Source organism: Helianthus annuus, chromosome 15, assembly GCF_002127325.2.
Source record: "Helianthus annuus cultivar XRQ/B chromosome 15, HanXRQr2.0-SUNRISE, whole genome shotgun sequence".
Lineage (NCBI taxonomy): Eukaryota > Viridiplantae > Streptophyta > Magnoliopsida > Asterales > Asteraceae > Helianthus > Helianthus annuus.
Genome location: NC_035447.2, coordinates 70,189,121 through 70,204,978, shown reverse-complemented (window position 1 = coordinate 70,204,978; position 15,858 = coordinate 70,189,121). Strand labels below are relative to the sequence as shown.

The following is a 15,858-nucleotide window of genomic DNA, read 5'->3' as shown; positions in this document are numbered from 1 at the left end:
AACGCCTCCGGGCCTTGTGTTCGACCATTAGATATTTTCTCATTTCGCACCTTCCATAATAAGTTGCCATGAAAGATTATGGATTGAGATTTATACGTTCAATGCAATTCTAATTAATCTTATAACTTAAAGTACAATTTTCATTTAACTGAAATAGAGTATCATTAATTCACAAAATTTGTAGCTATAAAAATGAATTTATCAATAATGTACATACATAAAACTATATTATAGATTGGGGATTGAGTTTTATGCTCAGCGTTTTTGGAAGCCTACAACAAACTCTAAAATTGTGGCGTTATTTCTTAAATTTCATTCTTATTTACCCTAGATCGTATTGACATGCAATCAGTGGCGGACATATAGCTTAGTAAGGGGGAGCGCCCGCTACCGCTTGGCGCTCCGGCGGTAGTGTAAAATTAGCGTAAATTTTGGAAAAATTTGAATTTTTTTCGATTTCGTTACCGCTTTTTTATAAAACGTTACCGCTTGGCGAATTTTCTAGATCCGCCACTGCATGCAATCAAAATATATTGTGACAAAACCACTATTTTATCACCTTTATTAATATTAACACATAATATTGTAGAACATAAACTGGAAAACGTAAGGCATAGCTCTCAACTTTCACTTTGTACATTTTACTCAAGTAATATCGTAGAACATAAACTACCTTTAATACCAGATTGATGAATGAAATGTTGGATATTATGTCCAGTTCGATAAGTCAACGCTGCCGACCGGGTCTTGACCCGTAAGAGTTACACCTTGGGCAACGAACTAAAGATCCACTTAACCCGTTTAACTGGTAATTACGAACCATATACGAGACAGATCATAATTATTTTTATGATCATAAGTGGGTATTGAACTGAGAGACGAGGACATGGACAGAGTGGGACAAGAACACTCTTGCATCGCCACTTGTCGCGCACCTACATCGCAGCCAATGACATCACATGCAAGGGATCTTCTTGCCACTTGTCATGCACCAATATTGTGGCCAATCAAAGCACATGCAATTTTGCATGTTTGACACTTGGCGAAAATGCATGGGCCTTCATGATCTATTTAATGGGTCTTGCATTTTTTGAGAGTGTGGGAGTTGGATGAACTAAAGAGAGTTTTTAGTTGCAACAAAATGCTCTAACCACACCCAAAATATAACCGGCCATTACCGCAACCGGTCAGCACCATCGGCCGACGCCGCATGACCGCTGGCCGCCTGCGCCTCGCCACTCGCCGCCAGCCGCGGGCCCCCTGCCGTCGCCGCCCCACCACTGTCGTCGCCGCCCCGCCACTAGCCGCCGCCAGCCACTGCCAGCCGCCAGCTGCCGCCGCTTGGCGCCGCCTCGTTCGTCGCATTTCGTTGGTTCGTTAACTAGCCCTTGTTCGTTGAACCTCGGTGTCTCGACCGGTTAGTCATTAACCGAGGTATATCTTTCTCATCAGTAGTTATAAATATTTATTTCACTGTGCTCGTATTTGCATGTAACCGGATCCTGTCGGGTTTCGCTTTGTTGATCATTTGTTTATATTTCCGCTGCGTTTTATTAATTAACTCATTTAATTAATTAACTATTATTTATTGAACCGGGTTTTTGATAAATAAAATTTTGACCGATCACCACGGAAACCCAACAGTGGTATCAGAGCCTTGGTTACAACATACGAGTCGGTACCGGTCCTTTTAACTGGAATTAGAACGCAAACTTTATTTATTTAAAGTTTCCGATCTAAATATTTTATGGGCACTTTTATTTTGGCCAATATTTTATTTGTTTTGATTGACCAAAAACATAGCCCGGTTTATTTTGTGATTGCTGTGGAATATGTAAATCCAGCCCGACCTTTTTTTTGTGGTTGTATATTTTATTCGGTTTTGTAATTATTATTTTTAGCCACCGAGATGGTTCAAAGTTGTAATAGTTTAGTTTATGGTTTTGGCCCGTCTTGTGGTTCAAAGTTGTAATAGATAGGCCCTTTTTGTCTTTGTTGTATTTACTTGTTAAATATTGTTGATACGAAGACCCGAAGCAAAACCGAATGCCAAGAGGAGTCTTGGAGTTAATGGGAGTTGCTCAAGACAACGAGATGCACTCAAGTCCATCCTTGTGGTTGTTTGTGTGATGTGACCCCGTGACCTGTTTGATCTTGCTATTAGGCTCTAGCAAGATCGAACAATTTTGGCCATTTGGATTTACATATTTATCTTGCTATTGTGGTTGCTTTTATCTTATATATTGTCATAACATAACCGACCTAAATACCAACATGATTTTAAAAGGAGTTTTAAAATAGTAAAAACGATCACATTAAAACAAGTTCTAAAATGTTTTTACAACTTGTTAAAGTTTTTGTTATAAAACAAAGTTTGTTTTTGAAAAAAATAATAACCAATTAAGTTTTGCAAATTAAATTAATTTTATTTTCCAAAACGATCAACTTAATAGTTTTCTATTAACTTAAAATTGGTTATTCCAAGTCGCGACAAACTTAGTTTTATAGGTTATCTAAAACTAATTGTCCCGAGATGTGAAAGGGTCCTTTTGGTTATGTCGCAAATTTAATATCTAAATTAAAACCGACTATAACAACCCTATTTGGTAAAAATTAAAATCAATAGTCTATGCCATCCTACTACTAGTAACACTTGGGGCATAATGCGAACCATCAGTGTTGGAGCCACAACACGACACTTGGTGTCTAATAAAAACAACTCCTTCATTTTCAAGTCTATACTTGAAAAGAAATAAAAATTTGAATAACACCAACCTTCTCGAATGGCACCGCAATCTGAGAATAGTTCTCAAGATGGAGGAAAAGCTGTATATCTTAGATGGCCCAGTCCCTACCGAGCATGAAAGTAATTCTACTACTGCTCGCAAGGCACTGGAGTAACATAACGAGGATGCCGTTGAGGTAGCCTGCCTTATGAAAGCCACCATGTCTTTTGAACTTCAGAAGAACATGGAAGATAAGGATGCTTACGACATGATCCAGCAACTGAAAGGCATGTTCCAGAAACAAACCCGCCAGGAACGATATGACACCATGAAACAGCTCATAAGCTGTAAAATGCTGGAAGGATCATGTATCAGTACTAATGTGCTAAAGACAGAAGGATACATTGACCAAATGAACAAACTTGGTTATTCCACAAAACCAACCAAGTTCTAATGGTCAAGCCTGGTGGTGTTAAAAAGCCCAATAACAAGAAAAGGAAACATAAGAGCAAAGGCAAGAGAAAAGTTGTTGTTGCTGCCAGAAATGCCACTAACAACAAGCATGTTGCAAAACCACACCCTCCTAGGAGCGGCAGTGCTTTGAATGCAACCAAATGGGCACTGGAAGGGAAACTGCCCACAGTATCTAGCCAAGCTGAATATGAACAAGGCCAATAACATTGGCACTTCTTCCGATATTCTTATTTATGTTATCGAACTTTTCACTGTTTCTAGCAACACATGGGTATTTGATACCAGATGTGGTTACCACATCGTTAATATCTTGCAAGAACATGAAAAGTAGAAGAAACTGAAACAAGGCTACCTGGAACTCATAGTTGGTAATGGAAAGAGAGTTCCAGTTCTTGCAACTGGAACATTCTGTTTTTCATGTTCCCCTGGCCTTGTAGTTACTTTAAATAACTCTTTATATGCATCTGGTTTAACCAGAAACATTATTTCAGTCTCTTCACTGTTTGAACAAGGATTCAATTCAAGTACGTTTTAAATGGTTCTTCTATTATAGCCTACTTGAATGATGTCTTTTATTTTGAGGCTAAACCTCGAAATGGTATTTATGAGATTAATGTTCAAACAAGTAATAACATATATCATCTTTCTAAACGTAACAAAGCTGGCATAAATGAAATATATTTATGGCATTGCAGACTTGGCCACATAAGTAAGGCACACATAAAATGGCTCCCGTCCAAGGGGATTCTTGAATCCACTAGACAGGACTCCTTTGATGATTGCGAATCTTGCTTAGCTGGCAAACTCATAAAGCACCCCTTCACCGATGTTGATGAACGGATCAATGGTTTTCTAGAACTCATTCACATGATGTATATGGCCCTTTCAGAACCATGTCTAGAAACCATGACTAAAGCCAGCTTGATAGAAAGATAAAAGTACTTCGATCAGATCGAGGTAATGAATATCTCAGCTTTGAATTTCTCAGTCATCTAAAAAAGGTGTGGAATAGTTTCACAACCCTCTCCACCTAGCACACCCCAACTTAATGGCGTGAGTGAAAGGTGAAATCGAACTCTACTTGATATGGTTCGATCGATGATATGTAGAACTAACTTGCCTCACTCGTTTTGGATCATGCTCTTATGACCGCTACCCGCATTGTCAATTTGACTCTGACTAAAAGGAAAACAAAACCGCCATATGAGATATGGCATAAGGGTAAACCAGATTTGGAATACCTTAGAGTATGGGGATGTGATGCATACATCATAAGTGATTCTGATGACAAGCTCGATCCTTGAGGCGAAAAGGTTGTTTTCGTCGGATACTATAAATGAAGCAGACATTATTTCTACCATCCTCATGCAGATGTGATTTCCATCAAACGGAAGGGACACTTTCTCGAGGAAGAGCTTCTTAATTGAGAAACTGTAAAATAATGTGGTTGATCTTGAAGAAATTCAAGAACAACAAACAACCGCTAATATAGTCGGACTGTCTGATCAACGATTAGTTGTTGCCAATGAATCAGACATAAAACACAAGCGTTTGCAGAAATAGTAGAATTCACAAGAATCTGATAGATGTCTATGGCATCTAAAAGGTCCCGAAGTCTTATTAGTAGCTGAGTCTAATGACGAACCTGCTAACTACAAATCTGCAATCTTAGATTTAGAATCTGAGAAATGGCAAGAAGCCATGAACGTCGAGATGCAATCTATGCATGACAATTAAGTATGGTACTTGGTTGAGCTACCCCCGAATCTCAGGCAGTAGGGAGCAAATGGATTTTTCAAGAAAAAAAAACCTGATATGCATGGAAATGTACACACCTATAAAGCACGGCTAGTTGCGAAGGGTTTCACTCAAACTCAAAGTATTGACTATGATGAGACCTTCTCGCCCGTTGTTATGATTAAATCAATCAGGATATTGCTTGCCATAATTGCGTACTGTGATTACGAAACATGGCAAATGGATGTCAAAACCACCTCTCTTAATAGACAACTCTCTGAAGATGTCTATATGGTTCGGCCTAAAGGTTTCGTCGATCATAAATATCCAACTAAGGTGTGCAAACCCAATAAGTCCATTTATGGACTCAAGCAAGCATCTCGTAGCTGGAATCTTCATTTTGACTAGAAGATCAAAGAGTTTGGTTTTGTCAAGAATGAAGATGAGGCTTGTGTTTACAGAAAGGTTAGTGGGAGCACCATATCATTCCTCATCCTGTATGTGGATGATATACTAATCATTAGAAATAACATCCCTATGCTTAACGAAGTTAAACACCTTTTGGGATCTTGTTTCGCAATGAAAGATCTTGGAGAAGCTACTAACATTCTAGTAATGAGGATCTACAGGGATAGATCTAAGCGGCTTCTAGGGCTAAGTTAGATAACGTACATAGACAAAAATGTCGACACACTTCAAGATGGAAAACTCCAAGAAAGGAGGTGTTCCTATGACTAAAGGAACCGTGTTGAACAAATCGCAATCTCCTTCAACGGACATTGAAATTAAGCAAATGGAAGTAGTTCCATATGCTTCAGTGATTACTTCAATCATATATGCTATGTACTAGACTTAACGTCTCGTATGCTTTAAGCATGACTAGTCGTTTTTCAGCATAGTCCTGGCATTGCCCATTGGACTACAGTAAAGAACATTCTGAGGCACTTGAGAAGAACTAAAGATATGTTCTTGGTGTTTGGAGGAGTGGAATAGGAGCTCACTGTAAGGTGTTACACTGATGCTGACTTCCAAAGTGATCGAGATGATTCTCGCTCATAATTAAGATCCGTATTCACTCTCTATGGAGGAGCTATCTATTGGAAAAAGCTCCAAACAGATTATAGTGGCGGTTTCAGCCACCGAATCCGAATGAATAGTTGCATCAGATGCTGCGAAAGAATCTGCTTGGATGAAGTAGTTCATCAACGACCTCGATGTGGTTTCAAGTATTTAGAAACCAGTCTAGGTGTTCTGTGATAACAAAGGAACCATTGCTGAAACCAAGGAGCACAGATCACAGGGTTAAGCACATTCGAAGAAAGTTCCATTATATACGGGAAATACTGGAATGATGAGACATCTTAACAAGCAAAATAGACACAGATCAAAACTTAGCAGACCCGTTCACTAGACCGATGTCTCAAGATAAGCATGGGAATGCTATCGGTCTTAGATTGGATAACCATTTGTTTTAATTTAGTATTTGGATGTGCGAACATTCAAACAGTCGTACCTTTTGAATTCACCTTTGATTTACTGGCTAAATGCAAAGTTTGAATCTTACAACTGTGTTCGATTTTGATACGTTTAATCCATGAATCTTGTATTCTAAATTATCCGTAGTCGGTCAGACTCGTGGGAACGACTCTGAATTAAGACTATTCTGGCTTTGGACTCAAGGAGTTGACTTCCAAACTCACAAACCTCATTGTGAATGACGTTGGATGTAACTCGCATCAAATCATCTTTATGGATCATGGTCATAAGATGTATTTGATTTAGGTATACTCATTTAGTATCCTCTAACCTGAGATACATACTAGAACTTTCGTTTACTAAAGACTATTCTTTGATCAATGTCCAACGCTGTCGCGTAACTGCCATTCATAAAGGCATTGGTTGGGAGTGGTTCTGAAGTTCAGTGGGAGTTGTATGTAGTCAATATGGGATTCTGTACTCTTACATTATATGTAACAGTTAGACATCTGGGTGCCCTCGTTGATTCAAACTGGTGAAGTGTAAGGCCTTACCCAAACTTACTGTGTGTTTGATTGGACCACTTTAATTCTGTGAACGAGAACGGTAATGATTGAACGCCATGTGAGATTGAATCTGATCCATGTCTCATTGTTCAATTGATGTCTTTTACAGAAAGGATAGATGACGAGAATTGCCATAAGTCTACTGTCTTCGTGTAGCAAACCGTTGCTTAAAAGAAGATACCTTGGTTAATGACTTTAAAGTGTCATGACCTGTTGGGGGCAGCTATGTGTAGCTAGAACACCGCTGGCTGTCTGCGTTGAGATCTTATCAGAGACCGTCCAAGTGGGAGCTGTTGGATATTATGTCCGGTTCGATAAGTCAACGCTGCCGACCGGGTCTTGACCCGTAAGAGTTACACTTTGGGCAACGAACTAAAGATCCACTTAACCCGTTTAACTGGTAATTACGAACCATATACGAGACAGATCATAATTATTTTTATGATCATAAGCGGGTATTGAACTAAGAGACGGGGACATGGACCGAGTGGGACAAGAACACTCTTGCATCGCCACTTGTCGCGCACCTACATCGCAGCCAATGGCATCACATGCAAGGGATCTTGCCACTTGTCATGCACCTATATTGTGGCCAATCAAAGCACATGCAATTTTGCATGTTTGACACTTGGCGAAAATGCATGGGCCTTCATGATCTATTTAATTGGTCTTGCATTTTTTGAGAGTGTGGGAGTTGGATGAACTAAAGAGAGTTTTTAGTTGCAGCAAAATGCTCTAACCACACCCAAAATATAACCGGCCATTACCGCAACCGGTCAGCACCATCGGCCGCCGCCGCATGACCGCTGGCCGTCTGCGCCTCGCCACTCGCCGCCAGCCGCGGGCCCCCTGCCGTCGCCGCCTCGCCGCTGCCGTTGCCGCCCCGCCACTAGCCACCGCCAGCTGCCGCTTGGCGCCGCCTCGTTCGTCGTGTTTCGTTGGTTCGTTAACTAGCCCTTGTTCGTTGAACCTCGGTGTCTCGACCGGTTAGTCATTAACCGAGGTATATCTTTCTCATCAGTAGTTATAAATATTTATTTCACTGTGCTCGTATTTGCATGTAACCGGATCCTGTCGGTTTTCGCTTTGTTGATTATTTGTTTATATTTCCGCTGCGTTTTATTAATTAACTCATTTAATTAATTAACTATTATTTATTGAACCGGGTTTTTGATAAATAAAATTTTGACCGATCACCACGGAAACCCAACATAAAAAGCTTAGACAACATGTTTGAAAATTTGAAAACAATGTGAGATCAGTTTGGTGTTGAAATAACATAAAACATAAGAATCTCTAACTTGAAAGTTGAAAGCACAAAGATATAAAGTTCCGGCTGGGGTTGTTAAGGTGTTGGAAGCGAAAATAAGAAAATTTTTATGGGGAGGTTCTAATGATTATAATAAAATGAATTGGGTGGCTTGGGATTAGGTAACGTGGCCAAAATCTAAAGGGGGGTTGGGTATCAATCGCCTTAAAGAGGTTAATGAGGCCCTTTTGGTCAAATGGGGTTGGAGGTACAGGGTCGAAAATCAAAACTTATGGAAGAAAGTGGTTGATGCATGTCATGGTAATTTAAAGCAGAGGAGTTTTCTTCCTCTCAAGGGTAATGTGGGAGGGTGTTGGAAAAATATAGTGAAATCGGCTTCTCATCTTAAAATTAAAGGCAAGGGTTTAAACCATTTAGTATTGGGTAAAATTGGGAACGGAGAGGATATTAGATTCTGGATTGATACATGGGAGGGAGAAAAGCCTTTTATGGAAAGGTGGCCACACTTGTTTGGGTTGGAATTGTTTAAAACTTGCAGCGTTGCGGATAGAATGGGGAGGAACAGAAGAAACGATGGATTCACATGGAATCGGTCTAGACTGCCAGAGACGGAGGTGGAGTTAAAAAAGGAATGGTAAGATTGTAGTGAGACCCTTGATAATGTGTCTCTTAGCAACTCTTAAGGATGGATGGGTTTGGATTGAAGACAACCAAGACGGATTCTCGGTTAAGGTAGTTAAAAAGGCTTTAGTCGACGAAAGGGGAAATAGCCAGCTTCCTAATTTTGATTGGTGTAAGTGGGTCCCTATCAAATGCAACATTGTGGCTTGGAGAGGAAACTTGGATAGACTTGCTACGAGAGTGAATTTAAGAAGAAGGAATGTGAACATTGGTTCTGCTATGTGCCCTTTTTGCAACGAATTTGAGGAAACGGTGGAACACCTTTTTACCGCTTGCGAGGTGGCGAGTCGGGTTTGGTCGGAGATAAGTGGGTGGTGTAAAATTCCCCCGATATATTTTTTCGACTTCAAAGACATTTTGGAATTGCACAGTCATTCGCAAGTTGGAAAAAAGGCTAAAAAAATCATTCAAGGTTTGATTATAATTTCATGTTGGTGTCTATGGAAAGGGAGGAACGAGTTAGTGTTCAAAGATATCAGGCGAAGTACGCAGGAGATTGTTAGGGAGATCAAATCGAGAGGGTTTTCTTGGTTTAAAAATAGAACATCTTGTAATTATATTAGTTGGGGTGATTGGTGTAGATACCCTATGTATATGTTGTAATTTGTTGCACTTTGCCCGTTTGGGTCGGGGGTGCTTGTGTTGTTTGGCCTTTTGCCCTTTTGGGTCGGATGTGTGTTTTTAATGAAGTTCTCTTTTCGAAAAAAAAAAAAAACAAAGATATAATATATGTAGTGAAGTATGGAATACAAATAACTGCGGCCATTTTGGAAGAGACGCCAACGATACTTCATTGAAAATCTTTGCATTTACCGATTCAAACCATAACAGTAATCGAAAAATTGAGTCAGATTACTGAAAAAATTAGGTCATACATTTCTAGAAGCCCAAAGCCCTAGCTTAATTAGTAAAACAACCCGAGTTTTATACATTTGAATCTAATCATCCATAAAGCTAATATTACATTCATGAACTTTTATAAAAATAAATTAACTCATCATAAAAACAAAGTTATAACTTACAAACATACTTGATAATACTCGAAGGTATTTATGGTTTTCTTCCATTGAATATTCAAAACCATGATAATAATAATATATCTATGAACACGACAACAAAATGGTGGAAAAAAAAAAGAATATAAAAAGGCAGCCATGAAAGCAGCTTGAAGAAGAAGCTAGAGCTTTTTAGAGAGAGAATCTAGAGAGAGAAACATGTCGTCGTTCGATACGTTCAGCGTCGACGGCGAAGAATCAACAACGATCCGTTCATCCGGTCAATTCGATGAAGGTTACTTCGACACAAACGATTCATACTCCAACTTCTCCACCGCCGATACGGCGCCGTATCAGTTTCCGGCCGACAGTGAGCATGTAGACAGTTCAGATCCGTACGGATTCGGTTCAAATCCGGATCCGGATCAGACCTCTTCACCGTTCGATTCTTCATCGGTTCCGATTTCGAACGGTGTTAGTCCGAGTTACGGCGTTGGAGAAGATGCTGACGGAATATTCGCTTCTGACGGACCGGTGCTTCCGCCGCCTAGTGAGATGAGAGAAGAAGGTTTTGCACTTCGCGAGTGGCGGAGGTTAGGGTTTCAGTTTCACTTGTTTTGCTTTAGGCGTAATATGAATATTGATGTTATTGCACTTTGTTTCTGATTTATTGTATGTATTATTGTGTTTAATTGATGAGATAGAGTTAAATTAGGTTCAATTAGAACTGTATTGACAAACATGCTTCAGCTAGATTTAGTACTCGTGTATCGATAACAATCTCCTGGAAGCTATCGAGCGTTAGGTATTTTGTTGACTTCTTGTTCGTGTTGCGTTTAATTGATCAGCTAAAATTGCACTAGATTTAATCAGAGCTCTGTTGACAAACTTGCTTCAACTAAATTTAGAACTCGTGTATCGATTATAATCTCCTGGAAGCTATCAAGCATTAGGTATTATTGACTTCTTGTCCGTTTTGCTTTTACCTGATCAGCTAATATTGCATTAGATTTAGTCAGAGCACTGTTGACAAACTTGCTTCAGCGAGAGTTAGTACTCATGTGTTGATGATAATCTCCTGGAAGCTATAGAGCACTAAGTAGTTAATGCGGTAAAATATCGGATATCGATCAAGGACCGATATTTGAGATATCAGTTATTGCGGTGAGATAGCGGTAATTTTATTATCATGCTAAACTTATATATATAGCATTTTAACACTTCACAATTCAGTATACTCTCCTACCATTAACAAATTAACCTTTTGCAACTTGCAAAACACTAACAATTGTAGCAAGTAGGAACTGACTAAGACTTAAAACATTAACATTTAATAGTAACAACTAACAATTAAGACTTAAAACACTAATAGCGGCAATAAGAAGAAAGAAAAATAGTAGAACTAAGAAGAAAGGTACTGATATCGGGAAAATCGATGATATATTGGTCAAATATTGGTCAATATCGCCGATATTATCGGTACCGGTATTCTGATTTATATTTTGCACCGATATCTCGGCAGGGGACCAATAACCGATATATCGCTGATATATCGGGATATTAACTGCATAGATAGAGCAGTAGGTATTTTGTTGGCTTCTCAGCTAAAATTGCGTTAGATTTAGTGATTTCAGTTAGAACTCTGTTGAAAAACACGCTTCAGCTAGATTTAGTACTTATGTATCGATAATAATCGACTGGAAGCTATCAAGCATTAGGTATTTTGTTGACTTCTTGTCCGTGTTGCATTAGGTTTTCATTCATATGATCAGCTGAAATTGCATTATAATTAGTCAGAAGACTCAGAACACTGTTGTCCCTTGTTGAACATGGTTCAACTAGGTTTAGTACTCGTATGTTGATAATAATCTCCTGGAAGCTACCAAGCATTAGGTAGGGCCGTATTGTTGACTTTTCGTCCATGTTGTGTTTAGATTTGCATTTAGTTGATCAGCTAAAATTGCTATAGATTTAATCAGAACTCTGTTGACAAACATGCTTCAGCTAGATTTAGTACTCGAGTGTAGCGAGACTTGATAATAATCTCCTTGAAGCTACTGAGCATTAGATATTTATTGACTTTTTGTCTGTGTTGCATTTAGGTTTGCATTAATTGATTAACAAAAGTTGCATTAGATTAGATTCAATTAGAAATTTGTTGACAAACATGCTTAGGCTAGTTGGCTAGATATAGTACCTGGAAGCTATCGAACATTAGGTGTTCTTGACTTCTCATTCTTGCTGCATATAGGTTTGGCAAATGAATCATATAAAATACTAGATTCATCAGAAGTAAGTGGGATTCATCATTCAGCTTCAGAGTGAATTATGTGTTCATTGTAATATGATCAATGTTACATTAAGGAATTGATCAAAATAATTTTGCAACATGATGAAGCCTCGTGTATGCTTCAGCAGGATATAGTAGTCGTGTGTTGATAATAATCTCTTGGAAACTATCGAATATTAGGTGTATCGACTTTTTTCCTTGTTGCATTCAGGCCTGGCAAATCTTTACTATATAATAAAAGAAACCACTTTGGGGACACTTGTCATTATATTAGGGCATCTCTTATAGATAATTATTATTTTAGTTTAATATCTTCTAATTAATTATAGATAACCCTCCTACTAAATATTATTTAGTTTAATATCTTAAGGATAATTATTATTTAGTTTAATCTTCTTCTCATTTATGATATTATTTATTCGAATTAATTATTACTTTTATATTTATCTATTTACTTCAAATTCAAACTTAATTATCTAATTTGATCTTAACTATATATTTGAACATTTTGTTTAGTTTGGTATCAAATAGATTTTACAAAACTTAAAATAAAATTAACTAATATTATTTATCATTTATACATTTACGGAGTTTTAAATAAAGGGTTAAATTTATTGAGACTTTGTTAACAAATTTTGCAACAACAGAATAATCTATTTTTATCACGAAAACCAAACTTTGTGTTAATATATTAAATATTTTTATTTTCACTATACAAAATTACATTTACTCGACCTATGTAATACATGAGGTTTTTTAAGATATAACTTTTTATTATTTGATGTATAAAATTAGATTTTTTTAAGATATAACTTTTTATTATTTGATGTATAAAATTAGATTTTTTTAAGATATAACTTTTTATTATTTGATGTATAAAATTAGATTTATTCAATTCGTACAATACACGGGGTTTTTTAAGGATATATATATATATATATATATATATATATATATATATATATATTATTTAGTACAAAAAATTACATTTATTCAAACCGTGTAATACACATATTTTTAAAGATGTAATTTTTTTATTATTTGGTATATAAGATTACATTTATTCAACCCGTGCAATAAATGGGGTTTTTAAAGATATATTGTTTTATTATTTAGTATATAAAATTTATTTTAATTCAACTCGTTACCCGTGTAATACACGTGGTTTTAAAGATATAACTTTTTTTATTTGGTATATAAAATTACTTATTCAACCCGTACAATATTGTTCTTATATATAACTTTTTATTATTTAATAAATAAAATTATATTTATTCAACCCGTGCAATAAATGAGGTTTTTAAAGATATATTGTTTTATTATTTAGTATATAAAATTTATTTATTCAACCTGTGTAATACATGGGGTTATAACCTAGTGAATTATATACAATAACTAGTTTTATCGGAAGTATGTAGGATTTATCACCTTGATTCGGAATGAAATTATAAGTATTATGTTATAAGAGCAATATTGCATTAAGGAATTGATCAAATATTTTTGCAAGATAAGGAAACCTCATGTAGGTGATGTTGACATACATGCTTTAGAAACCTATGGCCTGCTGATAGATACTCGAAAACAAGAGGCTGATTTATTGAAATAATAAGATAGTTGGCCCGATTCGAGAGGGGCTAATCTCCAATACAAAAACACTAGATAATCCAAATAAACAAGACATGGCAAACTAGAACATCAAATGAAATACTTAAATGAAAAATAAAAGAGTTACTTCCTAAACTTCAGCCCCTAAATTCAGCCTTTTGACTTTGACTCTCCTAAAATTCAGCCCATCCAGATTTGAATTAGCAGGTTTGTATCACCTGCTGTTCCATTTTTCTGCTTCTGCTCAATGTTACTCTTCAATTATAATATTTGGATTTATAGGAAGTGAAAGACAGCATATAGAATAATGGCATTTGCAGGTTAAAGAGGTGATAAACATTGAAGGAGGCTAAAATTTTGGTAAGATCTTGTAAATGGAGCTATCCTAGCAGCATAACTTAACATGACATGACTCTACACAAAGCTAAACATTTGGTTTTTGGGGTAAATCCGTTTGGGTGACAAACGACATTGATGACACAATAAAAAATGTGTTTAAACGGTTTCAACCCACTTAACACGTTTAATTTGTAGTGTTAAATAGGTTAATAGGTCATCATGGAAGTAATGAAACGTTTATAAGTTATAACATGTATATCAAAACGAGGTAGTTTTATAAATACTTTACAATAGATTGTAATTTTGGTAACATTTATTTTATCCTTTTAAGGGTGTCTTATTATTTCCCAACTCTTAACCGTGTTTAATGAATCATGTCAATAATTGTGTTAACGTGTTGTGTTTCATTTGTGCAATTGAACTGCTTATATTTCAGCCATGTTGTGTCGTGTCGTGTCATTCATGTTATTGAATTGGTTACGTGAAATCGTGTTAAACGTGTCACGTTGTGTAACCCGCTTATTAAACATGTTTCATGTTCAGGCTGAATGCAATTCGACTAGAGGAGAAGGAGGCTAAAGAGAAGGAATTAAGAAGTCAGATCATCCAAGAAGGCGAGGAATATATACGCGCTTTCCATGAAAAGAGACTAAAGAACATCGAGACAAACAAACTCACCAACAGAGAAGGCGAGAAGGTAATTTCTTAATACAATGAACACATTTCATGAATAGTACTGTACAAATCGCCAATGCAGCGTCGTCGATTCAACAGTTAAGAATCCTATGTTTGTACTTTGTAACAGATGTATGTAGCGAAGCAAGAAACATTCCACAAAGAAGCTGATAAACAATACTGGAAAGCGATAGCCGAGCTGATTCCTCGTGAGGTTCCCAACATTGAAAAACGAGGCAAGAAAGATAAAGACAAAAAACCATCGATCACAGTTGTTCAAGGACCGAAGCCTGGAAAACCCACCGATCTATCAAGGTTGCGTCACATCTTGGTGAAACTGAAGCACACTCCACCCGCCCACATGATTCCACCACCACCACCACCACCTGCCGCCACCAAAGAAGGAGAAAAGGAAGGTGCTAAAGATGATAAAACGGTTTCCAAAGACGCAGCAGCGGCTTCAAACGCTACTGCTGAAGCTCCGGCTGCACCAATTGAACAACCTGCCGCCTAAATTCTATATACTAAATGATATGAAAGATGTTAGTTTTTTTTTTTTTTTTTTTTTGTTATGTTTATGATCGTATAAGTTTCTTCTGTGTGTGGATGCAGAGGATTGAACACCATAATCAACTGCAATATGTTTGGTAGACTTGTTTGTTTAAAGTTTTTCCTCTTTTAAGAACATACAGTTGTAAGGGTATCATGTTTAAAATATTATTGTTTCGATTTCCTCTATTTTTATTTTTTACCAAGTAACAAAACCTACGTGGTTAGTGGGAGGTGTAAACAAGTCGAGCCACTCGTGAACTACTGAAATCAACTTGTTAACTTTTGAAATGAGTTAGCTTACAAGCTTGAGTTAGAGGTCAAGCCTTAATTGAAGTTATTTTAGTGAGATTAAGCGCGAGCAACATGTACCGAGCTTGTATCCTGAACATCACCATTATTTTATATATAGTTATAACTAGTTATATTTGTATATAAATAAATAATCAGTAATTAATAAATGATTCAAGCCTAA

At 37.0% G+C, this 15,858-nt stretch overlaps 1 protein-coding gene across 1 annotated transcript; it reads left to right on the top strand.

The window, feature by feature from the left end:
* Positions 1-10,017: 10,017 nt before the first annotated feature.
* On the top strand, positions 10,018-15,572 carry LOC110911855 (clathrin light chain 1). Its single transcript, XM_022156503.2, has 3 exons — positions 10,018-10,518; positions 14,703-14,856; positions 14,965-15,572. Exons 1-3 carry the CDS (start codon positions 10,145-10,147, stop codon positions 15,346-15,348), a joined length of 912 nt encoding a protein of 303 aa, XP_022012195.1. The 5' UTR covers positions 10,018-10,144; the 3' UTR covers positions 15,349-15,572.
* Positions 15,573-15,858: the final 286 nt, after the last annotated feature.

Bases quoted from the DNA above. Each gene is read 5' to 3' on its own strand.
- LOC110911855 (XM_022156503.2), top strand. From the start codon at position 10,145: ATGTCGTCGTTCGATACGTTCAGCGTCGACGGCGAAGAATCAACAACG. The intron at 10,519-14,702 runs GTTAGGGTTTCA...TTTCATGTTCAG, and splicing joins GCACTTCGCGAGTGGCGGAG to GCTGAATGCAATTCGACTAG. The intron at 14,857-14,964 runs GTAATTTCTTAA...ACTTTGTAACAG, and splicing joins CCAACAGAGAAGGCGAGAAG to ATGTATGTAGCGAAGCAAGA.